The sequence below is a fragment of the Mirounga leonina genome, unplaced genomic scaffold (genome assembly GCF_011800145.1).
Source record: "Mirounga leonina isolate KUSES-001 unplaced genomic scaffold, KU_Mleo_1.0 Mir_176, whole genome shotgun sequence".
NCBI classification, from domain to species: domain Eukaryota; kingdom Metazoa; phylum Chordata; class Mammalia; order Carnivora; family Phocidae; genus Mirounga; species Mirounga leonina.
In genome coordinates, this window is record NW_023270454.1 from 59,993,833 (window position 1) to 60,020,973 (window position 27,141).

A 27,141-nucleotide genomic window follows, 5' to 3' on the forward strand; every position below is an offset into this window, starting at 1 on the left:
AAAAGCATTGAGGTAAAATAGTTCTGAATATCATTATTTTGACATAGTAATAAAAAATATAATTCTAAATGTATTTGCCACTATTTCAAATGTCATTCAAGCCTTGTTTTTTCCATTTTGCTTGATAGTATATTGAAAATCTGTAAAAGGGATTCTACAAAAGGGAATATTTTCTCATATTATGCTTTAATAATTTATAAAAGATGGTGATGTTTGCAATCCTGCCCAGAGAAGTCATCTCAGTGAAGCGATAGTTTAAAAATTTGTTATTCATAGTTTTCCCCTGAAGCTGGCTAAATCTGTATTGGTAATACTTAGAACCTCCTTTACCCTGACTTGAAGAGTCACCTCTGATAACCTTTCAAATGTTGGAAAATATTACAAGAGGCAAAAAGAGAAGAAAACACAACTGAATTTAAGAGGGAGTCCAGGAAGCTACCAAGTATCTAAGGATATGCAAAAATCGTCTAAATTTCACAGTTCCTTTTTCTAAACTGCACGGAAAGCACTTGGGTAGCATAACCCTCTCTGAGCCAGAATACAGATGGTTCTTCAGGATTTACAGTCTCTAAGGACAAGTCTCTCTCCCCTGACTGTTTCTTTTCTTTCCTGTTTCTTGCCTGTCCTTATTATTCCTTTCCATATCTGCCTTCCTTTCATCTCTTTGCCCTCTTGTCCTATGCTCCTGTCCAACTGTCAGGGCTTTAGACAGACAGAGAAAATAGTGCTTTCATGACACAGACCCAGAGACTCTGAGCTCGGAAAGGGCAGTGGGAGTGAAGCTCATTTCTGAGGCAACCAGGTAACCTAATTTGCCCTATTCCGTGTGTTCACTATATTCTTTCCATAGAGACCATGCCCTCAAAATACTAGCCTTGAAATGAAAAACTAATGTGTTCCTAGTGAAAAAGAGGTGATTTTTTCCCCCTTTTAGACACTGTACCTATTTTATCTTATCAATGGCCTGTAAGATTATCGTCTCACCCCTCAAATTGCCATCACTTAGGTGCATCCGAGAAGGTTCTCAGGCAGTGCGCAGCTTTCAGAGTTCCTTGAAGAATACAGGAGGCATGGTGCCGAAAACATATGAAGGTCATTACCCCAAAAGGTTGAACATTCTAGGATATAGATTTAGATAAATTAATGGAGGACAGCTTGGTGACAGGTTATTAAAGAAATAGTTTGGATGTGCAAATGATGTCTGAAGCTATTCTGAGAAACAGAATATTGGACAGGATGGACTCTAGGTCTAATCTTCTGAATGTCATTGGTAAGAAAGCTAGTCATTTATTAAACTGTGAGAATGCAAAGTGAAGTTTCTTAATTGTGAGTCAATGATGCACTTTTTTTTTTTTGAAAAAAGAAGGTATTTTCCTCCCCTATGCCTCAGTTTTCCTCTCTTTAAATTAGAAAAGCAATTTTAACTTACATCACAGTAGGGCTGTGAGGAAGAGGTAAAGAAATATAATCCAAAAGCAAGATGGCATTTTATAAAGCAGGAAGATATTCTAGGAGTCCTCTAGTTGTACAGACCTCTTATTTTACAAATGAGAAAACAAAGCCTATTAGCCAAGGACCCATCTGCTAAGTCTAGATTTAGGTGTCTTGGGTCCCAGGACTAGATATTCTATCTAACGTGCTGTACCCAATAACACTGTGGTATTTCTATAGTACTAGTGCATGAAGCATGCCATAAGCATATAATCCTCATAGCAGCAACATTAGGTAGGCTTATTCTCATCAGAAAGGCTAAGTAAATTCCACCCGATCATACAGCTAGTAGGTGGTAGAAGCAGTGTTTGAACCCAGGAAGTCTGGCTTCAGATTTAAGCTTTTGTTTTTTTTTTTATTTTATTTTATTATGTTATGTTAATTACCATACATTACATCATTAGTTTTTGATGCAGTGTTCCATGATTCATTGTTTGTGTATAACACCCAGTGCTCCATTCAATATGTGCCCTCTTTAATACCCATCACCAGGCTAACCCACCCACCTCCCTCCCCTCTAGAACCCTCAGTTTGTTTCTCAGAGTCCACAGTCTCTCATGGTTCGTCTCCCCCTCTGGTTCCCCCCCTTCATTTTTCCCTTCCTACTATCTTCTTTTCTTTTTTTTAATATATAATGTATTATTTGTTTCAGAGGTACAGGTCTGTGATTCAACAGTCTTACACAATTCACAGCGCTCACCATAGCACATACCCTCCCCAATGTCTATCACCCAGCCACCCCATCCCTCCCACCCCCTACCACTGCAGCAACCGTCAGTTTGTTTCCTGAGATTAAGAATTCCTCATATCAGTGAGATCATATGATACATGTCTTACTCTGATTAACTTATTTCGCTTAGCATAATACCCTCTAGTTCCATCCACCTCATTGCAAATGGCAAGATCTAAGCTTTTAACCACTATACTATCCTGCTTCTTTTGTTATTAGGGAAAGGATCTGACTGAACCAAGCCTCCTTAGAGTTGAATTCCAACTTTTCTCTTAAAGATAAAAAGGGATTAGAATGATGATTAAACCACAAACATTAAGTGTGCTAAAACCTGTAGACAGGTTGTGACGAGGACCAGGCATCCTCGTTCTTCCCTTGGCTTGAGCAGGTCTTCGGGCTTTTGAGTTCCTTCATCTAAAAAGAAGGTCACAGGTCCTTCTGGTAACTTTGTGGAGAGCCATGGTATTAGAAGAGTGGCATGATGAAGATGATTAAGCAAAACTAAATTAAGAGAAAATTACTAGAAAATGCAAACCAGACAAATGGTCCAAGTCATTGAGTAACATTAGGCAGGACCTCATGGTAGAACTAATCTAGTCACCTCATGGTGCAATGCAGACTTCAGGTAGTTCCTTTTGCAACTGAGAAAAGGCTGTCTTTAGCTGGGGCCCTCCGTCTTTCCCTGGGAGCTCCGTATCTGTTGATAAAGCAACATCCCATGCCCTCAATAAAAGAAATTGCCATTACCTCCAGCACTGATTCTTTTCTGCACTTAGGCAACAGAATTCTTCCAGCAGGAAATGCTTACAGTGTTATGAAGACAAAGTGTTGTTTTTGCAACTTGTATAACTACCAGTTTTTGTTTCTTGATTGATGTTTCTGTGGATGTGAACAAACCACACAGCTTTCTTTAAGACAATTTACTGATTATGATTTTTTTGAAGCAATGAGTTATACTGAGGTGTTACTGCAGAGGTGGCTACTGTTTTCTTCCAACATTGGAATAGTCTCTCTTTTTTCTGATCAATGGAGAAATGGTCATCCTGTGTTGCATCAAATCTTATAAAACAGTCTGAACTGAGGAGTAACATGAGGAAATTTCGTCTAAAAAAATTGTATTAAAAGGAGAGCTTTATATGGAAACAGACATGAATTTAATACTTCTGGATGCTATAATAAAATATTTCATTAGTCTCTCAGGAATGGAAGCAGATGGATATTTAACTGACACTCTGCCTAGAAACCAGGGACTGAACATTTTATTAATTTTATCAGTTGCATGGTACCAACTTGAATGGAAACCAAAGACTGAAGTTTTTATTCATTTTATCTATTCTCTTATGAGGGGAAAAAGATTAACTGTAACTGTTCCTTATCTGAATTTCTGATATCTGAAATGGAAACTTTTCTAGTCTGTGTAGCCTTTAAACAGTCTCTCTTCTTTATTTTAGTTGGTGACGTGATTTTTTGCCCATCAAATCAATTATTTATTTAAAGGAAAAAATTCAAATTCTTCATGTCTTTTTTTTTTTTTTTTTAAGTAGGATTTTTGGAAGCCTGGAAATTCTGCTGTGCTAGGTATTACTTGAGACACGTATAGTATCTCGGGCCATATTGAAATGGGGAACTCTATTTTCCTCAAGTGTGCCAAATTAGACTATCATCGGTTAACTATTTATTTATTTATTTATTTATTTATTTATTTATTTATTTATTTGTCAGAGAGAGAGCACAAGCAGGGAGAATGGCAGGCAGAGGGAAAGAGAGAAGCAGACTCCCCACTGAGCAGGGAGCCTGATGCTGCCTCGATCCCAGGACCCTGGGATCATGACCTGACCGAAGGCAGACGCTTAACCGACTGAGCCACCCAGGAGTCCCCCGGTTAACCTTCTTAATGGGCTAAAATTTTAGTGAAAGCCATAGAAGTAGAACTGGGGTTTCTGAAAGTGAGATACTTTCCCAACAGATGGTCATTGATACCTTAACTGGAACCAAAGTGCTAGAAATAGAACTCCATTCAGAAGGTAACAGGGAATGTTGCCAAGTGACTTCCTTATCCCAGTCCATGGCACTATATAAATATGCTAATGAAATTAAAGATTCACAGATTATTTTTAGCAAGGTGTTAGTTCCACTGGCCTGGAAATTTTCTCTCAGGTATTGATACTCTGCAACCCCTGAGAATTCAATTACATATAATCAGACATTTCTCTCCTTCCAGTTCTGCAGGACATGATAACCTTCAGACAAATAAGGAAAAATACCTCCTCTCTCTGTTGGTACCTGTCCATTTCTTTACATTCACTAGAAACCAGTCATTCTCAAACATACATGTGTATCACAAACACATGGAGCGTGTGTTTACATAGATTGTTGAGCCCTCTCTTCAGTTTCTAGATAGGAACAACTGAAATGGGGTCTGAGAACATACTTCTAATACACGTCCAGGTGCTGTTGATGCTGCTGGCGATAGGACTACACTTTGAGAAGCTACGTCTCCAACAAGGCAAGGGAGAGTAGAAACTGAACAAGTTATTTTCATGTATAGTCAATCTTCTATGTCAGATCACCACTTTAGAAAAATTACCATTTAAACCAATTTTCACTACAGAAATGGTTTTGTTTTGGCTTTAAGGAAACTGTTGTTTATATAAGAGAGATGCCGCTCTTTTTGATCCTTTTGGTCTGTCAGCATTAGCATTTATCCAACATCTCTTAATACAAACCAGTAACAAATGTGCATACCATTTTCAGAGCTGTATCCTATGGGTGGGCGGTTTGCAGAAGGTACCGGCTGAGATTGTGAGTGTGGGCAAATCCTGCCTGGGTCTAACTCAGCAAGCCTTGCATGCATGTAGGAACAGCAGCTTCTACCCAGAAGAAGGGACCCCTTTTTGTAATTAACAAAAACCCTAAACACTTTCCATTGAATTAAAGCAAACTCCTTGAGTTAAACTTTAAACCTCTTGTTTTTAGAATGACTATAGGAAGCTCTCCATGCAATGCAAAGACTTTGTAGTGGGTGTGTTGGATCTTTGCCGAGACTCAGAAGAAGTAGAAGCTATTCTGAATGGAGATCTGGAATCCGCAGAGCCCTTGGAGCTACACAGGCATAAAGCTTCACTGAGCCGTGTCAAGCTTGCTATTAAATATGAAGTAAAAAAGGTGAGTGGCCCACTTTTATCCAGCGCCATATTGGAATAAACATGTAATATCAACTATGCCATAATCCCAGGAAAATCATTTAAATAATAAAGATGTTATTGACAAATATGGTAAAGTTGTGAGTCCAATATCTAGCTTCTGCCATCCTTTCCACTTCTTGTCTGCTGTGAGACTTTGGATAAATCATAAAACTTCTTCAAACTTCAGTTTCCTCATGTAAAAGGAGGATAATATCTCTTATCTATCTCAGAGAATACGATTTCAGTGGATTAAGATATGCAAAAGAACTTTGTAAACTGCTCATTACAATGCAATTAAAAATAAAATGTTACTTGTATACATTTTTGTAAATCACTGTTAAAACTGTCGTATTAATCCTTGTGACAAGCCTATGTGATTATCCATTTCACCTATAAAATAGGTAAAATAGACGATGACATTTCTACTCTAAAAAGGAAACTGAGGTTTGCCAAGCTTAAGTATGTCTAAGTCACAGAGCTGTGGATACCAGAAATAAAATTTGATTACTTTTTTATTCTGTTTATTGCAGATAAACTGTTAAGTGTATGTATTTGCTGCTTGTATAGGGCTTTTAAATAATTCTTGAAAACTGTAGTTATGATGTTTTACTATAATAAAAATCTGTTAACTACAACCTAGCAGCGTTTATATGTTAGATAACTGATATTTTTTTGTATTCTAAGAGAAAATGATAAGTCACCAAGAAGTAAGCTGTTTTCAGGAACAGATCTAGTTTCATGAACTAGTTACTCTCTGTAGAGCTGAATTTTCTCTCCTCCCTGCATGGTGCTTAAGAGGGCAGGGAGCCAGCTTGCAGGGGTTCAAGTCCTGAGTTAACCACGTGTTCCCTGTGTGGCCACGGGCAAGTCACCCAACCAGGCCAAGCCTCCATCTGCTCAGTTAGTGAAGTAAGGACCACAAACTGCTTTTTCAGTTGTTTATAAGATTATAAGAGCTAATACATGTAAAGTAATTAGCACAGGTCTAGTACATGGTGATTGTTCAACATGTACTAGCTGATAACATTTCTACATTATGAAAATTCATTCTCAAAATGATGACTCTCAAACAAGTTCAGCTTGTAGTCCTCAAACACAGATTTCACATTCATTGTGTTGACTCCAGTCCTCAGTAATAGACTACAGCCATTTTAGGCAGAAAGGAATTTAGTAAGGGATCTGAGGAGACTCAGAATCATTAGGAGGGGTGGGGGAACAAGCACACCTAAGTCGTGCCTCCAGAAACCTTCCTCAGAACCAGGCCCAGAACGGAGACCTGCGCATATGCCCCTGGCCCGTGGAATGGAGGCAAGTGTAGGCACCCTAGCAGCAAGTGAGCATGAGGGAAACTTCCTTTCTTTCCTCTTCTCTCCTTGTGTGCGTGCACGTGTGCTCGCGTGCACCCCCCCACACACACAAATTCTGCCACAATCTAGAGAACTTTCACATACAGTATTCACAAGGTTTTAGCCAACTATTAATCACAGATCTCCCCTCAACTTAGTAAGACAGGCAAATGTGAAGATTCTTAGTAAATACTGATGTAAAATAACTTTTTAAGGAATTATCGTTTAAAAATAAATTGGCTCAACTGCCTTCCTCTCAGAGCATTCTTTTTTTTACTTAAGTTTTTATTTTTTAATTCCAGTTAGTTGACATACAGTGTAATGTTAGTTTCAGGCATACAATATAGTGATTCAACACTTCCATATAACCCCTGGTGCTCATCACAAGTGCCCTCCTTAATCCCCATCCTCTGTTTCCCCCTTCCTCCCCCCTGGTAACCATCAGTGTGTTCTCTATAGTTCAGAGTCTGTTTCTTGGTTTGCCTATCCCTCTCTCTTTTTTTCCCTTTGCTTGTTTGTTTTGTTTCTTAAATTCCACATAGGAGTGAAATCATATGGTATTTGTCTTTCTCTAGAGCATTCTTGCTAGTTGAGGTGTTGCTATATTAAAGGAGAAAAGATAATTTTGAATAAGATTAATATTAAACCATTTTTAGAAATCTGTCTGGACATTTATTCACAGATCTTGCAATACACATCTCTTTTCTTTAGCACCTGAGAGGAGTGAATTGATTTCAGTTGTCTCCGGTTCGTTATTGTTACTCTGAGAGTGTCATTAGCAGAGGCAGCTCATCTGTAGATGTGCTTCTGTTGACCAAACTGTCTTGAGACCGTGAATATCTTCCTGGCATGTCAATTTTAAATAAATTGATGTATAGCTTACAACGTATGAGGTGTCATTAATAATAAATTTGTTATCAGTCAACTAACTACCAGGAAACAACAAAATAATATATTTGAAACTGAAAGGAGATTTAGGGCTCTGCAGGTATTTCTGGGTTTGTTTGTTTTATGCTCTTTGATTTGGAAGCTTCATTCAATGTATATAAAAACTTTATCCTAGCATGCCCAAAAAAACCCCAAAGACTTCCTTCATTCTTCATTCAACATTCACATGTCTCCATCTAGCAAGGAGGAAAGATGCCCTATCCCTTCTGGTGCTTCCTTTTTCCTTCATCTCATTTCTAGTACCGAAGTGAAACCACTTCTTGGCTTACAGTGATGCGTGAACCCTATCCCCAGTGCCACTGAGGTAGTCTACAGCTACATGCGAGGCATTGGGATTTCAAAATATATGTTATGGAATTTTTTCCTCCTGATAACATAATAAACTTATATTTATTCAAATCAACTCATAATTCCACCAAGGAAACCAGTTTTGTGTAACAGTAAGCTGTTACCCATAAGAGACTCAGGAAGTCTCTTCTGCCACGTGCCTAAGATGTACCCCCAGCTCTGTTTATGAGATGCCTAGCTTCTGTCTGGCCTCACAGTCCTCAGAGCTCAGGTCTTCCCTAGGAATCACACCGTGAGTTCTACTCAGGCCTTACAGAGCTCAGTGGCAATTAGTCAAGAAAATGAAAATATGAAAGACCTGAATAGGAGAGATCTGAACATGATTTTTTTTTTTTTAAGAGAGCGAGAGAGAGAAAGAGAGCACACACCAGTGTGCGCACGTGGGGGAGGGTCAGAGAGAGAGGGAGAAAGAACCCTAAGCAAGCTCCGCGCCCAGCATGTGGGGCTTGATCTCATGACCCTGAGATCATCACCTGGGCCGAAATCAAGAGTCAGATGCCCAACTGACGGAGCCACCCAGGTGCCCTGATCTCTACGTGAATTTAATGTTTATGTGAGAAAGAATTTTCTAATACAAAAGTAGTCAAATAACAAAGCAAAAAGGTAAATAATCTGACAACATACAACTTAAAACTTCTGTACACAGAAAAATCATAAACAAAAAGGTAAAGGGCAATGTGAGAAAGGTATAATTTCTCAATTCTAACATACAAAAGATTGATATTCTTAATGTCCAAAGAGCTCAAACAAATTTTTAAGGAAAATTTCTAGAGCTCTGCAGAAAAATAAGCAAAGGGCTTGAATGGGCAACTCACAGAAAATTCAAATGGCTAACATATTTAAAATTGTCAAACCCTCTAGTACTAAAATAAATGCATCCTAATATGCAAATAGCATTTCCTGTCTCTCAAATTTTTAAAGAATAAAAAATATTCTCAATGCTGTTGGTGTAATGGGCAATCTTATGCTCCTACTGAGGAACAAACAATAATGCGTTCTCTATCAGGGAGTGGATGTTTTAGATTATTCATCCCAGAATCATTTCTGAGGAGTCTCAAAGGTAAATAATAAAACTGGAAAGATAGTAAATATTATTACTGTTTGCAGAGTTACCCATGTTTTTCTACAAAAGAGAATGGGATAGAGTGAAAGATGAAATTTGATTTTTTTGAAAGAGTACAAGAAGATTAAGTTTTAGGCAAAAACATCAATTATTTTCCAGTTAGAATAATCGATTATTTACTTCCCCCCAAAAGCTCTGAGTTTTAATTCTGCCTGTACCTCTGCCTTCTCTGCGACTTGAGGATGAACATCAATCCCTTCTTCCCCATAGAAATAATGAGAGCTTCACCTGCTTCTAGTAAGTAAGCTCTGTCTATTCTAAGAAAGTCCTTGACAAAGTTAAAAGATACTAGAAGTTGATAAATCATCGAATGTGGAAAACTGGGCTATTGAGAAAGAGGAGAGAATTTCCTGGGTTGTTCCTCTTTGCTCTCTTATTTCTTCCATGGTGAGATTAGATTTAACTATAGAAATATCATCTAGAAAAGAGACATGCAGCAATATATGCACATAAAACTACCCATTGTGTATGAAGAAATTGTGCTTTCCCTAATTCCAAAAATTGAGCAATGCAATGTGAGTGGTAAATATACTGCAGAGACCTTGGGCAGGGTGCATGTGCTGGCCGGTGCGGTCCTGAGTCCTACAATTGGGCAGCCTCTTGGCCAGGTTCATGCCCGGCACCAAGAAAGAACAGAACATTTTGCGCTCTGGGTTTGAAATCCAGCAAACTTATACAATGTAAATTTTCAGTTTATACTTCACAACTCAGAACTTTAAAAAGAAGTTGAATGAAGTAGCTTTTATTCATAGCAGTATTTTAAATGGTATGAGCTGTGCCTCCAACCATGTCATTAAAAACAAACACAGGGGCACCTGGGTGGCTCAGTCATGATCCCAGGGTCCTGGGATTGAGCCCCGCATCGGGCTTCCTGCTCAGCGGGAAGCCTGCTTCTCCCTCTCCCACTCCCCCTGCTTGTGTTCCCTCTCTCCCTGTGTCTCTGTCAAATAAATAAAATCTTTAAAACAAAACAAAACAAAACAAAAACAGAGTGTTCCTACCATGTTTTTGTACAACAGTAGTCCCGTGAAGATAGTTCTTGTAAGGGCTGATTTGATAATAAGACCGTGTAACGTGAATTTTTTTTAAGTTGAAAATTATCTCATTGTTTTCCGTTAACCTGTCCTGATCAGTGGTTCCGTTTACAATCTGTTAGTCATTTGGCAGGAAAAAAAAATGTTCTCAATGCTATGGTAGTTTTGTTCCATTGAAAGGTTGAGATTTTCTTGTGGGTCAGGGATTCTCCTTTTAAATCAGAAAACCTCAAATAAGGGCATTATTTTTGTAATGATTTCAATTTGCTGATCCACTGAAGTTAGGATGCAGCATACAAATTTATCCAACTGGCTATGACTGGTGTGGCAGCATAGGAAGTAGTAAACAATTTTAAGACATAAAGGTCACCGCCCTATTTTGAAGTCCTTGAAAAGAGCAAAACTCATCTCCCAGAGGAATTAACTTTTTCCCCTCACTTGTTACTATTGTATTGATTTTATTTTATTTTTTAATGTTCCTTGTGTGCTTGCATTAGGATTTTAAATTATTGGAGGAAAATATCTATTTGTGTTTTCTTCCTGTGAATTGGAAGGGATGAACAGATACCATACGCTGGTGTCTTACTATCTCAATTAAGAAGAGAGTAGAATTAACAGTATGGGAAATATCGATGTAAAGCCGAATTTTAAAGTGTAACAAGTAAGATGCAAACACCACAATTTGGGCTAATATTTAACATATATTAAGTGTTTGCACTGTATTGTACAAGTCACAATGGGTCGAAGATTGATTATTATATAATGCCATATGGAAAGCACTGATTTCCATCAAGTCTTTAAGGGCTGTGTAACCTATATACAATGTAACTAATGCCATAAAGCACATATTTAAGTTTGAAGATGATCTGGAAGAGGAGGAGCAAGAAGAGGGAGCCATACTGCAACATTAATATTTCTGTCCTCAAGAGTTTAAAACCTAAGAAAGAAAGGCTGGACACTCACAAAAGCGAAATTTATCCAACAATTCTATATGGACCCATGTCCACCTGTCTCTGAACTTTATGGGGATTTTCTGTCTTGTAGAAAACCTTGGCCTATAAAAAAGTGCATGTTGACTTCCCAAGTGGTAATCTGATTCGAGGACATTATCTATTCCACCTGTAGATTTCTCTGAATGCACTATTCCCCATCCTCAGTTGAGCCTAGTTGGAGTCACAGGATGGCTTTTTATTTTCATCTGTCCAACCTCTCACAATGCAGACCCTCCAAACAGCAGAACATTCAGACCAACATTCAAACTAGTACTGTTGTAAATATTGATTATTTATCTTGGCAAGCATAAGGAGACTGTCTCCATTTTTTTTAAAGAATTATTTATTTATTTGAGGGAGAGAATGTGAGCGAGTGAGCAAGCCTGGAGGTGGGGAAGGGGCAGAGGGAGAGAGATAATCTCAAGCAGACTTACCGCTGAACGTGGAGCCCAATGTGGGGCTGGATCCCATGACGACCCCGATATCATGACCTGAGCCTAAATCAAGAGTTGGACGTTTAACCCACTGAGCCACCCAGGTGCCCCTCCATTTTTTCTTTCACATTTATTGAGAGTGTGCCCTAGAACAGGACCTGCTTATCACTTAATGCATACTGATGCTTCCATTTTCACTTTATTCTACCAAATACCTAACACAGTGCCTGACTCACAGGAAGAGCTTACATTTTGAAGAGTGAATGAATAAATGAATAAATGTCATTTAGGAACTCCGAGGGGATGAGGATTTTTAACACAGAAGGAGGGATAAAGCAGGAAGGAGATGATCCACTAAGGTATAGAGGCAGAAGTGGAAGTTTGGCAAAGTTCTCAACAAGAACCCTACCTAGAAAGTTGTCACCAAGACCCCAGGGCTTTCAGCCTTGATCGTATTTTATCATGAGTTCAAATAATGGCTGTATTGATCGAAAATTGGAGGAGTGACCGGATCTTGAATCGGGAAAGGAGATCTAATATAGACCTAGCTGCTAGCAGTGACCAGTAAGTGAGCTCTAGGACCTGGGATTTTTAGAATTGAATTGAAAGACACTTATAAAATATGCTTTTTCACACTGAACTTGTTAAGTGAGAAAAGATAGCATCTTCTTTGTAGTACTTTAAATCTCCCAAATCCTCCCAGTCTGTATTATTGAAATAAATTCAGTTAAGTACTTCAGATCTATTATTTGTAAACTCATCCTTACCACGTCTACCAGGACAAGACCCCCTTGTGCCCAGGGGGCACACCCGTCACCAGAGTGGCTATCAACGGACTTCCCAGAGGGCAGGTACACACAGGGGCAAAAGTAGGGACTTGGGAGAAATTGTGTCTCTACTGCCTACCTTGGGGGGTGAGGTTTTATTTTTTAATTTTATTATTATTTTTTAATTAGAAGAGCTAATGAGAAACGACACACCAGTGAGTAGAAACCTGTTCATTTCCTTGTAGGCGTGTAATTGATAAATAGCCAGATAACTTGAGGAATTGCCTAGAGTTGCTAACAATCATTAGGATCATTAACTAGAATTTGATTAAAGATGAACCCTTCATGGGTGGAGACTGTGGCTGTTTTCCTTGGCCCTAAGAGTTTGAAAAAAACATTTCACGAGTACTTCCTAACAGGTTCATTGTTATTTTTTTATTTTGTTTTTTAGAAGATAGTGATACCTTGATTTTTGTGTTGCTAAATACACTTTAAAAAAATATGTTGGTACTCATAGTTGATTTGTGAATGACCCTGAATAATTTCTAAGCTTGGGCAAAGTGTATCTGGTCATTCAAAGATAGGCATATCCAGTCACAAATGGACACCTGTTGATGTAGGGGCCTTTTCACATGAGCCTGACTACAGATACATTCTGCTACCTGAATAAGGACAGGCCTTTAGTGAAATACCAGTCCCTCTGAATAGATGCTGGCAGATGACTTAGTGAAACCAGATGGCAAAATAAAATGGCAGGGCTGAAATAAATATAATTTGCTCAGTTTTTCCTGGTTAGAACTGTCGTTACAAAAGAACTGTTGGAGATACATGTTTGTGGTTTTTGACCTGTGAGAGAAACAGCAACAAAAAGGACAGATTACTGAAATGGGAAGGCAGGGACATTTGATGCCAGTTCCTGGAGGCAGTGCAAGTGTGGACCAAGCATAATTCTTGCCCGTTTCATTGGCTTTTTGCAGATCTTTGCAGATTTGCAGTGGTAGTACATACGTATACATAGGGCATGTCGTGTATATATTTTTCATACATGTAGCATTTTAGGAATTGCTTATGAAACTTGACACATTTTTCTTTAAGCTGTAGTCTACAATGAACCAAATGACTATTCTTTTCCATTTTGGACCAAAAGCAAGTAAGCGGGCAGACAGCAGGATGGGACACATTTTCACAAAGGAAAGCATATGTCACCTAGATTCTGGAGAGGAATTTGTGAATTACGGAGAATTTCAATCAGAAAGAACTGTAATTAAGGACAACATCAATTTTACCCTCTTGTTGCCAACTTTAATTCTACTAGTTCTGAAGCAATTTTGGGAAATGGAGGGAAGGTAAGGGAAAATATTACCAGAGACTTCTAGTGCCTATATTCCAGAAAAGTACACATTAATATCCTTAGGATACACGTGCATTCAGTAGTTGAAGTGTCCCTAATGGCACAGTAGTAACCTTCGTCTCTTTCTGCCGACAGTTTGTGGCTCACCCCAACTGTCAGCAGCAGCTCTTGACAATCTGGTATGAGAACCTCTCAGGCCTGCGGGAACAGACCATAGCTATCAAGTGTCTGGTTGTGCTGGTTGTGGCCTTGGGCCTTCCGTTTCTCGCCATCGGTTACTGGATTGCACCGTGCAGCAGGGTACGTGTTTTTCCTCATCCATTTCCTCTGGGGTTGGTGTACCATGTGCTTTGGGGATGAAAAAAGAAAAGCTCCCTCCTTAAGGCTCTTATCAGTTTTATCCTGAATGGTAATTGACTCCAGAACACAAATGCTACCTTTTTAATGACTGGATCAATTCAAATAAGGGGTGAAAAAGGATCTGGTACTAGTGGGGTAGTTCACATTTGAAGGTGTGTAATACTTATTAGGCTTTTAAGATAAAATCCCCATGGTAGTCAAGAGGAAAAGCTGCCTGAGTGAGGTAGCACTTTTTTTTTTAAATTTTATTTTATTATGTTAATCACCATACATTACATCATTAGTTTTTGATGTAGTGTTCCATGATTCATTGTTTGCATATAACACCCAGTGCTCCATGCAGGACGTGCCCTCTTTAATACCCATCACCGGGCTAACCCATCCTCCCACCCCCCTCCCCTCTAGAACCCTCAGTTTGTTTCTCAGAGTCCATAGTCTCTCATGGTTCGTCTCCCCCTCCGATTCCCACTCCCTTCATTTTTCCCTTCCCACTTTCTTTTTTAACATATAATGTATTATTTGTTTCAGAGGTACAGGTCTGTGATTCATCAGTCTTACACAATTCACAGTGCTCACCATAGCACATATCCTCCCCAATGTCTATCACCCAGCCACCCCATCCCTCCCACCCCCCACCACTCCAGCAACCCTGAATTTGTTTCCTGAGATTAAGAATTCCTCATATCAGTGAGATCATATGATACATGTCTTTCTCTGATTGACTTATTTTGCTTAGCCTAATAGCCTCTAGTTCCATCCACGTCGTTGCAAATGGCAAGATTTCATGGGTTTTTTTTTTTGATGGCTGCATAATATTCCATTGTATATATATATATGTACCACATCTTCTTTATCCATTCGTCTGTTGATGGACCTCTTGTCTCTTTCCATAGTTTGGCTATTATGGACATTGCTGCTATAAACATTGGGGTGCATGTACCCCTTTGGATCACTATATTTGTATCTTTGGGGTAAATATGAGGTAGCAATTTTGCTGATTCTATTGACAGCTTAATAAACAGAGAGCCAGGGCGCCTAGGTGGCTCAGTTGGTTGGGCGACTGCCTTCGGCTCAGGTCATGATCCTGGAGTCCTGGGATCGAGTCCCACGTCGGGCTCCCTGCTCAGCAGGGAGTCTGCTTCTCCCTCTGACCCTCCTCCCTCTCATGCTCTCTGTCTCTCATTTTCTCTCTCTTTAAAAAAAAAAAAAATTTTTTTTAAAAAGTAAATAAATAAACAGAGAGCCAACTGAGTTGGCCTGTGTGAGGAGAACAACCCTACAGCAGTGGTACCAAGAAACAGTGAACCTGAGAACTGGAAGGGCAACTCGTTGGAACCTGTCAAGAATCTGAGGTTGAGTGTATTAAGTACGGTCACGAATAGTGGTTTGTCGTTCGACAGTTAATTTGAAGAATTCAAGAGAGTGCATGCCAGGTTTCCCCAGCCCTTTATTTCTTCAGAAGATTCTAAAAAAGGTAGAATTTGGATTTGGGGGCTTCGGATTTTTTAGATTATTTATCTCTTTAATTTTGCTTGACTCGTTTTTTCACTACCTCCATCCCTCTCTCAACTTTACCAGTATAGACTCAATTTAATTGTGCCTCAGAGATCCTCTGAACAAGATATAGGAAGGAATACTAGTCACGCTAACAGAATGTGTATTAGGTTAATAAAGGGCACCACCAGAGAGAAGAAGCCATTGTGAGATCCTTTAATCCTGTTTTTATATTCCACAATCTGGTTTCGTTTAAATCAGAGGCAGTTTCAGGAAAAATGAGTCAAGGCCACTTACAAACGATTCTGGAAATCTGTCAGCTCTCTGGCTCAATTGTCTTTCTGGCAGAGTGAGGCCCGCTCTCATATACATGTGAGACTATTCATCTCACTTCATTGTTGAACTGCCCGTGCAACTGAAGGCAGAAAGTTTGTCATTGTGATCAGTTTCGATGACTCAACTAAGTTCCTTTATTATGTATCATGGGAAAGTATCTTAGGATTCCTCCAATATATAAACCCTGAAGACTAAAATCTCTAAGTGATGAGCCAAAATCACTTCCCATGCATATAATTTCCCTTTCTGAGGGAAATGACTTGGAAAGGTCAGATTTCTAAGTGTTCATCTTTGGGGACAGCTTAATCAGTTAAAACATTGAAGTCCACTACTTTTAACTCTTCATTTATAAAAGTGCAGCTCTTATAAATGGTGTGTGGTGAACTCTCTGTCTGGCGGAGAGGGTTAAAGGAGGGAATTGAGTCTTTTTTTTTTTTTAAGATTGTATTTATTTATTTATTTGACAGAGAGACACAGCAAGAGAGGGAACACAAGCAGGGGGAGTGGGAGAGGGAGAAGCAGGTCCCCCGCGGAGCAGGGAGCCCGATGCGGGGCTCGATCCCAGGACCCTGAGATCATGACCTGAGCCGAAGGCAGACGCTTGACGACTGAGCCACTCAGGCGCCCCTGAATTGAGTCATTTCTGGAGCCCACATTTATACCTGCCATATACCACCTAGCCTGTGGCAAAAAGTACATAGCAAGAGCTCCCCACATATATCCCATTTTTAAGACAGGCATGCTGCTTTATTTTCATGTTATTTAAAGTTAAAAGATCAGCCTTGATGAGAAACAGACTTGGCAGCTCCCAAGAAATCACTGTGTGGTACAGATGAGCTCCCCCAAATGTGTCTCTTTGCAGCTGCGGAACAGCACAGTGATGTGTAAATGTGTTGTTTATTTTTCTATGTCTAATATGGAAAATGTGACATTTGTGTGTCTGCATTCATGTTCAACTCCAGAAATGCTTAACATTCTTTGGTTATTTGTTGACATCAAATTAAGGTTCCGGACATACAAAAACATTTGTTTGAAGTTGCAGTCTCTCAAATGTGAACCTTGGTACTTTTTAAGGTCACAGACTGAGTTTGAAAGTTGGTTCTGAGTATGTAGACTAGAGAACTTATTTGATAAATCTACCAAATGTACCTAATTCTTGGGCTACAGAGGCCCTTGGGACAGGCAGAATTGTTTTTCATTTCTACTAGAACATGGGGCTTTTAAGGACATTATATCACATGGAATTTTAAAGGAGTTACCTTAAAATAATTATGCACTGAACTCTAGAGATGCTTTGGTACTATTTATATGATTTTCCAAACTCAGGGCTGACTTAATTAAGTTAACCTACTTAGAGGTTTTACTTATTATATATCTCCTTCTTCTTATTGAGGTAATAACACATAAAATATTTGCTTGATTCTAGTATCTTCTTCCTTTTTTTTCACAGCATACAAAGTGCAGCTTGATTTCAGAATATTTAGAAGTGAGAATGAAAATTTATTTCTGCAGTAGTAAGGTTTTTAACCTTCAGAGTCCTTGTTAGGTCCTACAAACCCATCATAACACTTCAGTTATAAATGAATGGGTCTCCAAACTCATAACATTTCAGTTATAAAGCAATAAAGAATACACACTACAGATTTGGAGTTTCTCTTCCTAGACTCTCAAAACCTAGATGTTGATTGCGTAGTATTTCATGTAAAAATAAGAATAACCAGCATATGCCTTGTGATTTTCAGAAAGGCATCTGTGTATGCAGTCGACCCTAAGGCAAATTGGGTATTTAGAAACAATGAAGTTTGAAGACTTCTTAAATTATTCTTGGAGGAAGCATCCCCTAAAAGGAGTAGTTTTCATAATGTATACCTCTTCACAAACAGAAGCAGAATTTTGAAAGTCTTCTGTTTCATTTATTTTTTTTTAATCCTGTATAATCATTTTCAAAAGTGGAAGCCAAGTTTTCCAAAGTAAAAGTTTCTTCTTCTTTGTCTGTTTGTTTGTTGTCCTACAGCTGGGGAAAATTCTACGAAGCCCTTTTATGAAGTTTGTAGCACATGCTGCTTCTTTCATCATCTTCCTGGGCCTGCTTGTGTTCAACGCCTCAGACAGATTTGAAGGCATCACCACGCTGCCCAATATCACTGTTATTGACTATCCCAAGCAGATCTTCAGGGTGAAAACCACCCAGTTCACGTGGACTGAGATGCTAATTATGGTCTGGGTTCTTGGTGAGCTTACTATTTTAAATATTCTAATTTCTACCAAAAAATAGTGTCTATGTAATGATTATCTTTTTTATCTAAAATGTTATCATGTGTTATATGGTGACAACATTATCATTGTAAGATAAGCAGAAGAGCAAAATAATTGAATAATTTGGCAGCTTGATAATACTGAAAGGTATCCCTTAACACTAAATAAAAATTTTTATGAGCAACAAGAGCCTAGTTATAAATACACCACGTTTCTAACTTTAATTATTGAGAAATGTAAATTTAAAAAAATGTGACTCACCATGATGATCAAATTCATTGAAATACTTGTGAAATAAATGGGTAGCCATTAACTGATGATTAAAGAACATTTTTTGTTTTCATTTCAGAGGTTTTTTTACAAGAGTTTCCGTTTTCAGAATGCTTGTTACTTCACCTTACAATAGTGCATTTTTTTGCTTTTTAAAATTTTTATTAGCAAAGTGTAGTTGACATGCAAAGTTATATTAGTTTCAGGTGTACAACATCGTGATTTGACAAGTCTGTATATTACTCAGTGCTCCCCACGATCAGTGTAGTCTCCATGCAATGTTATTACGATATTATTGACTATATTCCCTGCGCTGTACTTTTTAGCTCCATGACTTATTTATTTTATTAACTAGAAGTTTGTATACCTCTTAATGTCCTTTTTCTCCTACCTGCCCCCCCAACTGACCTCCCCTCTGCAGCCACCACTTTGTTCTCTGCATTGAAGAGTCTGTTGTTGTTCATTTGTTGTGAATTTTAGATTCTACATGGAGGTGAAATCATATGGTGTTTCTTTCTCTGACTTCTTTCACTTACTATGTACCCTCTAAGTCCATCCATGTTGTCACAGATCTAAGATCTCACTTGTTTTTATGGCTGAGTAATATTCCAGTGTGTGTGTGTGTGTGTGTGTGTGTATACACATATGTGTATATATCAATATATATATATATACACACATATGTGTGTGTGTGTGTGTGTGTGTGTGTGTATATATATATATATCACATCTTTATCCATCCATCAACCAATGGATGTTTAGGTTGCTTTCATATCTTGGCTCACAAGAGCCCATTTTGAATAGCTATGTTAAAGTTAAAAACTTGAAGCCATGAGAGGGAAAAAAATGGAGGTAGGAACTCATTTATCTATCCATCACTAATCCAGGTCACTTTATTCTAGTCTCTCTGTTTTACCCAGAGTGTTTTTGGTATCATCTCAGTTCCTGAATTAATAGGTTGGTTATTACCCTCATTCACTCCTGTGGACTCAACTTGCATCAAATAATTATTTTATAAATTTTATTTTGAGCTATGACATTTTTTAAAATTCCACAATATCTTCCCCTTACATGGTCAGGACAAGTTGTTAAATTGGAATATTTGGCCCCCTTCTCCCAGAATGGCATTTTCTGCTTTCCATTTCTTCACAGTGTCCTAGGGCCCCTGCTTAAGGGTTCCTTCTTTTTCCAGTGATATTCCTCACCTCCTGGCATGAAACTAGAAAGAGGAGAGAAAGGTAGGGGAGTGACGTAAGTGTTCCTGTGTGATTGGGAAACTGATCTTGTTAAGAGTTTATAATAAGTTTCTCATTTAGGGGTTTATTTCATCAATAATTACTATGGTGTGATGACCATTGGGATCCACAAAGATGAACTTTCTCCTCTCCCCCCAAAAGTCTCATAGGGCAAATCATTTGACTTAAAGAGTCTTCTTTGCTTATTTTCCTTCCCTCTTTCCTGCCCACTCCTCTGTATAAGTAGCACCATTGCTGGTGCCAAATGTAGAACTATGCTTCTCCAAATTCTAATTCTGACTTAGTTGAAGATTTTTCCTCCACTTAATCTGCCTAGGGCCTCAGGGAGCTGAACAAGAGCTGGTGCTTGGTGGTGCCTAGTATGATGTGCCTTATCTATGGAGCCTTTTCTAGATGGGGACTGATGGGGGACAAAGTAACATCTTCTCAGTCTAAGCTGTAAGAAGTAATCTGTACCTTCCATGTGTGACAGGAATGATGTGGTCTGAGTGTAAGGAGCTCTGGCTGGAAGGACCTAGGGAGTATATTTTGCAGTTGTGGAATGTGCTGGACTTTGGGATGCTCTCCATCTTCATTGCTGCTTTCACGGCCAGATTCCTAGCTTTCCTTCAGGCGACAAAAGCACAACAGTATGTGGACAGTTATGTCCAAGAGAGCGACCTCAGTGAAGTTACACTTCCACCAGAGATCCAGTATTTCACTTACGGTAAGTTATTAACTACAGGCTCCTCATATGAAAGGTCCTCAGAAAAGGTACTGAAACCACATTTTGGAAGGAAGTGTCCATATGTTTAATATGAGATGTGTGTTGAATGTATATGAACAGAGGAGAGAGCATGAGCTTTGGAACTGTACAAAACTGGATTCCTGTCGAGGCTACGACTCTCCCTTGCTGGGTGTGACTTTGTTCAAGTTAATTTCCTTCTCTGTGTCTCAGTTTTCAAATTTATACAAAGAAGATGTTGCAAGGTAGGAGAAAATTATCTTTAAGTCTAATGACATAATTACTTTCATATATTGTGAAGGTATGAAACTGTCTTAATTAGGGGGAAAAAATAGCTTGAGAAACTGATTGAGGTGGAAGATGAATCCCTGAGAGTGTGGTTCAGAGCAGATAAACTGACCATTGACCACCTGCTGTGCAGGTGAAGTGAACAAAAACTCAACAGAGGCAGGAACTAGAAGCCAAAGTGACATGACAATGTAAGCTCTGGAGAACAGGCAGAAATACTGGGGTGAATGTCCTGCCCCTCAACATGAGGTGGAAGGGAATTCATGCCTAACTTCTCTGTATCATGAAGAGCAGGGAGACCCCAGCTGATAACCAGTGTGTAAGGATATTGACTCCTTCCTTGCCCAGCACAAACCAGTGGTAAGCGATGTGAGCCTCCCCTCCCTTGAGGCCAGATTGGGGAGGTGGGATTAGCAGATTTTCATGTAGTTGCACAATCTTAAATCTGGAAAGGACTTTAGAAATTTATTACCTACCCCTTATTTTACTGATAAGGAAACTCAGGCACAGAGTTCAAATGTGTTCTGATTGTGAAGAATAATTGTTTATAAATGTAATTAAGGCTTACATTGTGATAAGGACAAGTGGCATGTTAACATTGAAGAAGACTGGGTGCTTGCTCAAAAATATAAAATGTACATTTCACACATTGTGAACTTTAAACATATTATCTCCTGTTGTCAGCAAGCAAAGATTTTTATATGCCAAGGACACCAGATCAAATGAGTAAATGATTACCATTTATAATTAAAGAATTAGCTTAAATTGTATTTTTGTATAATATCTATCCTGACTATTTCAATAACCTATTTATTTAAATTTATTAATGTGTATCTAATGATTGTCATCTGGAGGGAAATTTGTGAGTTCAGGATTTACTTCTTATTGTGTGTATGATTTTGATCAAGTATTTAGCCTTTTTAAGTCTTGGTTTCTGCATCTCTAAGGAGCAGATAATAATAACATCAAATCCATAGAGTTATAGGAACACTCAATAAATGTTAACTTTTGTTGTTGCAAATGTCTACAATGTATCCATTCTTCTGGCAGTGACTCAGTTTGCACAAAATTAGCCACATAATATTTCATTGACCTTCCAGGGAAATGAGTATCCAGTAGTCTGCTGTGAACTTACTAAGTGATCTTGAAAGGGGAGGGTCCTCATTTAGAATCCATATCCCAAATTTTTGCACCTCAGTAGCATTTTACATTTTCCAGGAACAAGTCATACTGCTCAGATATCACACCGACAGCACCAGTGTGATTCAGTTGACGTTCTTACTTCTCATAATATGACATTTTACTTGCACAAACTGTTAGATGAACTAATTTCCCTATGAAATATGAAAAAGAAGTTTTGTGCCAACTGAGCCTACAGGATGACAGAACAGTTGGTCAATAAATCTAGTAACTGAGGGGATAAATTAGTCAAGCCTGTTGTTTTGTCATTCTGGACACAGTCTGTCTCTGATGAAGGGTTTTAACCTCTTTCTTTATCTTTTGTACTTGATTCTGTTTCTACTCAATGTGAAGCAGGCTTAGTATCTTTATAATAGTGTTTCCTCCATTAAAAGATTCCATGTGAGTGTGGAATTCATATGTTTCTGGTTTAACATGAAAAACAGTGCCTGGACAGTTAATTAAATCTAGAGTAGTTTCAACCAAGATAAAAACCACCTACCTAAAAAATAGATATTATTTAAGGTATTTATTTTGCATGGCTAGCAATGACTAGGAAGTTCCATTTCTTTCTTTTTTTTTTTTTAAAGATTTTATTTATTTATTTGAGAGAGAGAGAATGAGAGACAGAGAGCATGAGAGGGAGGAGGGTCAGAGGGAGAAGCAGACTCCCTGCCGAGCAGGGAGCCCGATGCGGACTCAATCCTGGGACTCCAGGATCATGACCTGAGCCGGAGGCAGTCGCCCAACCAACTGAGCCAGCCAGGCACCTGGAAGTTCCATTTCTAATCTCTCTCTCTCTCTCTCTCTTTTTCTAGCCAGAGATAAATGGCTCCCTTCTGACCCTCAGATCATATCTGAAGGCCTCTATGCTATAGCTGTTGTGCTCAGCTTCTCTCGGATCGCATACATCCTTCCTGCAAATGAGAGCTTCGGCCCCTTGCAGATCTCTCTTGGAAGGACTGTGAAGGACATTTTCAAGTTCATGGTCCTCTTTATTATGGTCTTTCTTGCCTTTATGATTGGCATGTTCATACTGTATTCTTACTACCTTGGAGCTAAAGTAAATGCTGCTTTTACCACGTAAGTAAAACATCTTATGAAAAAGGTACAATGAAGAGAATTGCTAACAAATCTAGATGAAGCAAACACACAAAAAATTCAGAAATTCTAATAAAGATGTTTTTAAGGGGAAAAAATCCATTGAAAACAATGCTTATGTGTGATTACATTGCTCCAAAGGCTTGTTTCTTTGAGCTTAGTAAGTGTTTGACCACGAAACGGAATCAGAATTTGAAAAATCCTAGATGAAACTGACTATTTTGAGCGAATTGGGCAGCAAATTTTTAATACTGGGTGTCCCTTACATTATGTATGACATTAAACTTAGTTTCATCATTTTGTAGCCATTACTATTCAAAAAAGAAGCATTGTCTTTTATTTTAATGTATCATTAATCAGTACAGGAGGTGAGTAAGAAGAAATTAGAGCTAAATGTTGTACAGCTCACTGTAACTCTAAAATCACTTCCTTCCTGTGGCGACACTGGTTTCTGCACTGGGGACTCACCTTGCCTGGGAAGTCTTCCTTGATTAAACTTCCTTAGTCACTGTCCCTTGAAGTTCCCTCAGCATGGAGACATCCAGTTGTGAGATCCTCTCACTCATTGGTGCCTAGTGGTCAAGACGTGGGCCCTCATTTTTACTGTAGTCATTCCAGGTAGGGAGATCGTAAGCCCTCCCTGCCTCACTTTGTACCCTGTCGTGCCACGACTGGAAAGAATCTAGACCTTCAGTTCCCTGCAGACTAAAATAGAATATTAAGCCCTTTCAGGCATCTAAATTGTTTTGAAATGATTTTTTCCAAAGAGTTATATAGAGCAAGTCTTAGGGGTAAAAGAGAACTGAAACTCCCTTTATTGTAATGAAATAAAAAATCTGTTTGAACCCACTTGGGGAGGGACAAAGAGATCCTACACACAACACCACCCCTTTGAACTCTGTGAGAGCTCATTTTATACAACCCATTGTGTTCACTGTTTCGTGTGAGGATGTGGCAACTTGATATGGTGGAAAGAATATAGGCTGGAAAATCAGGCAGATCTGGATGTGGATGCAGTCTCTGCTGGTTTCTGGTTGTGGTTTTGGTCAAGTTACTCAGCAGTCCTCAGTGTTCGTTTCCTTCTTTTTAAAATAAACACAATAAGGTTGGGATCAGGTTGTTGTGAGGGTGATTTAAGATCATTGATAGAAAGCCTCTTGCACACAGTAAGAGCTCAGGAACTGTCTGTGTCCTCCCCTTTTCCACTGTCTGCCTCTTCCCATACATACAGATTCTCAGGAATCTGTATTCTTGAAGTTAGAGGCGAGAAGGTCTGCAAAAGAACAAGACAAAGGAGTCAGAGAATTTGGGGATACTGTTACATTAATGGCAAGGAATGAAGAGATTATAGTTTTTCTTAGTCTCCTGCTACCATGTATGCTATAACATCACACAATGAAATGTTTTGTGATAGAGAGTAACTGCATAGAAGTAGGAACCTTTCTGTTCAACCTTCTACCCTCAGGGTCTAGCACACTTTCTAGAACATAATAGGTGTTCCATCAATATTTGCTGAATGATGGAATGAATAAACCAACTAGTACTAAAACCTGTAAATCTATAGAATTGTTATTTAGAATCTGTTACAAATTTTTTTTTAAAAAAAGCACTGTTACCATAACTGTTTCTTTGGAAAAAGGACTGACTTGAACCTTCTGTGTAATGGAATTCTACACGTGTAATTGTTTAATTTAAGGATTATTTTTGTGGTTCACAAAGCAGTGAGTACAACTTGGTTATATGCCAAAACCAGGCAAATTCAGTCGGCAAAGTTCATTGAGGGGATAAAAGTAGGTAAATAATCTGGTAAGGGCCTAAGTGTTCATTGCTACGATGGAAGACTCAGGGAGTAAGTTATATAAATTAAAGGAAAAGACCAGGAATCTTTCAATCTGTTGCCTCCTTTTCATTTCCAGTTAAGTACAACTTTTAGGTAGGGAATATATTCTTGTGGCAAAAAATTCACAGAGTGGCGTCTACAGTGAAAAGCATCTGTCCCCTTCTTCACCACTGGACCCCAGTCTCTTATTTCTCCTTAGTTCACAGAGGCAATGGTTTCTTTTGGATACTTTCAGAGATAATTTATACCTAAACAAGAATATAAGTATTTGTAAACCCCTCTTTTTTAGTCAAATGATAGACTATTTCACTCTTGCTATGTCTTATTTTTTTACTGAATAGATCTCAGATATCATTTTATGTAAACACATGTAGATGGATTTGTCTCATTGCCCCAGTGGCCGCATACCACCCATCATATAGATGTCGGAATTATTTACCCACCCCCCCATTGATGGGTATTTAGGTGGTTTTCATTCTTCCCTGCTGCCACAGTACAGGGAATGTGTTTGTACATACTTTTTTTTGAAGTGAGTATATAATTTTTATCCTGGCCTTGTTCTACTCCAGAAAACCTGATTTAAATGTCTAAACCACCGATAAAATCAACCCCCAAATTTCCATCCTTCTAGGAGAAAGGAATGGGTATCGTGGCATGACGTTCAGCTTTCCTCTGCTGAGTTGAGAGAATTTTCACCTGATGATAACTTCCAGAAAAGCTGGGCACTGGCACTATTTAATCACAAACTCCTGAAAACCTGAGAGAATGATTTCTATTAAACACTATGATAAAATAATTATACTCCTGGGCTTTATTATGATGATATTTAATGATGGCATTTTACCTCTGTACAGAATTCAGACCCTAACTTGTTTCTCTTTTGACTTTTTCATACTGAAAACTGTCAATTTATTTACTGTGTACCTTATTCTTTCAACAGTGTAGAAGAAAGTTTCAAGACTTTGTTTTGGTCGATATTTGGGTTATCTGAAGTCACTTCCGTTGTGCTCAAATACGATCACAAATTCATAGAGAATATTGGATACGTTCTTTATGGAATATACAATGTAACTATGGTGGTCGTTTTACTCAACATGTTAATTGCTATGATTAATAGCTCATATCAAGAGATTGAGGTAAACCTGCTTTCTATCCATGGTGTCTATTCTTGCCATCCCACTCTAATAGTACACACATCTGTTTCTGTGCCCTATGGTGGATTTCCAGGTCATCTAAATAGAGAGGCTTATACCCAAGCAGAGGGAGTCAGGACATTTCCCTACATTTTCTTCCTGGGTAGATAGGCCCCCAGCCTCTAGTGTCTTCTAGGAGCACAGCAGGGGTCCCCCTGAATTTACCATCACTCTGCCTCCTCTCAGAGTACATTTCAAGTTTTGAAATTTGGGGGGCCAGACGTATTGGCTATAGGGAAATTATTCTCTCCTAAGTTAGCCGGCCAACCATCGGAAAAATCCCAGTAGAGGAATTACTAGATGTCTGGCAAACACTGGTGATGTTCCATATACAGTCAGAATTTTTAGTATTGTTGAAGTTATCCTATTTCTGGTTTTGGATTGGGCTTGGTTTGGTACCTTCCTTCATAATCCTATGTGTGCTTTCCCTTGTCCTCCAGGTTAGTGTTCAGTATCTCTTTAGTGCTTTGCTGTTTGTTAAATGCACCGAGTCTGTGTGTGTTTTAGAAACACATAAAAAGGTTTCTCAAAGCAGAAGTTAGGTTCCCCAGAAATGAAAACTGTGGGATCCTGAATACCTGTTTGAGTGTGGTAATAGCAGTTCTGGGCAGTATGAGATAAGCAAGCCAACTTCTCCCACCTTTGGACCCCCCCTCCTCTTCATTTCTTTTCTCCATCACCATGGGCCAGGACTGAGAATAAAAGTGTTGCAGGATTTTTTCTCCTTCGTTGGTGCCCACGGTTCTCGGTCACGCTGCTTGAAAGAAGGAAGAGGTAGACCAGACAGAGTGGTGGGACCAGACAGAGTGGTGGGAAACAAAGCAAAAGTTTATTGAGTGATAGCAAAGTGGTAGTATGAAGCTTCCAAGGAGGGAGGGGATCCAAGAGGGTTCCCACCAGAGTTTCTAAGTCTAGGGGTTTTTATGGGCTTGTTGACAGGCTGTTTTAATCTGATTAACCCTCCCCGTGCCTGTCATCAAATCAGGTTTTTGTCACTGATCACATGGGAAAGGGTGGAGGGCTCCTTCCAGGGTGGTGTAAAATCTTTTTAAGCATGGTTTCCTCTTAGGGTGGGGGCCCCTTGTCCCTGCCTGC

At 38.9% G+C, this 27,141-nt stretch overlaps 1 protein-coding gene across 4 annotated transcripts in view; it reads left to right on the top strand.

Annotated features, from left to right (window-relative positions):
* The window catches only part of TRPC3 (transient receptor potential cation channel subfamily C member 3), a 73,211-nt gene that overhangs the window by 21,361 nt on the left and 24,709 nt on the right, over positions 1 to 27,141 (top strand). For all 4 annotated transcript variants that reach the window (XM_035023221.1, XM_035023223.1, XM_035023222.1 and 1 more), the window contains 6 exons: positions 5,198 to 5,386; positions 13,885 to 14,049; positions 17,954 to 18,170; positions 20,194 to 20,427; positions 22,731 to 22,995; positions 25,794 to 25,989. In XM_035023221.1, coding sequence (XP_034879112.1) covers positions 5,198 to 5,386; positions 13,885 to 14,049; positions 17,954 to 18,170; positions 20,194 to 20,427; positions 22,731 to 22,995; positions 25,794 to 25,989 — 1,266 coding nt within the window. The remainder of the gene's footprint in view (positions 1 to 5,197; positions 5,387 to 13,884; positions 14,050 to 17,953; positions 18,171 to 20,193; positions 20,428 to 22,730; positions 22,996 to 25,793; positions 25,990 to 27,141) is intronic.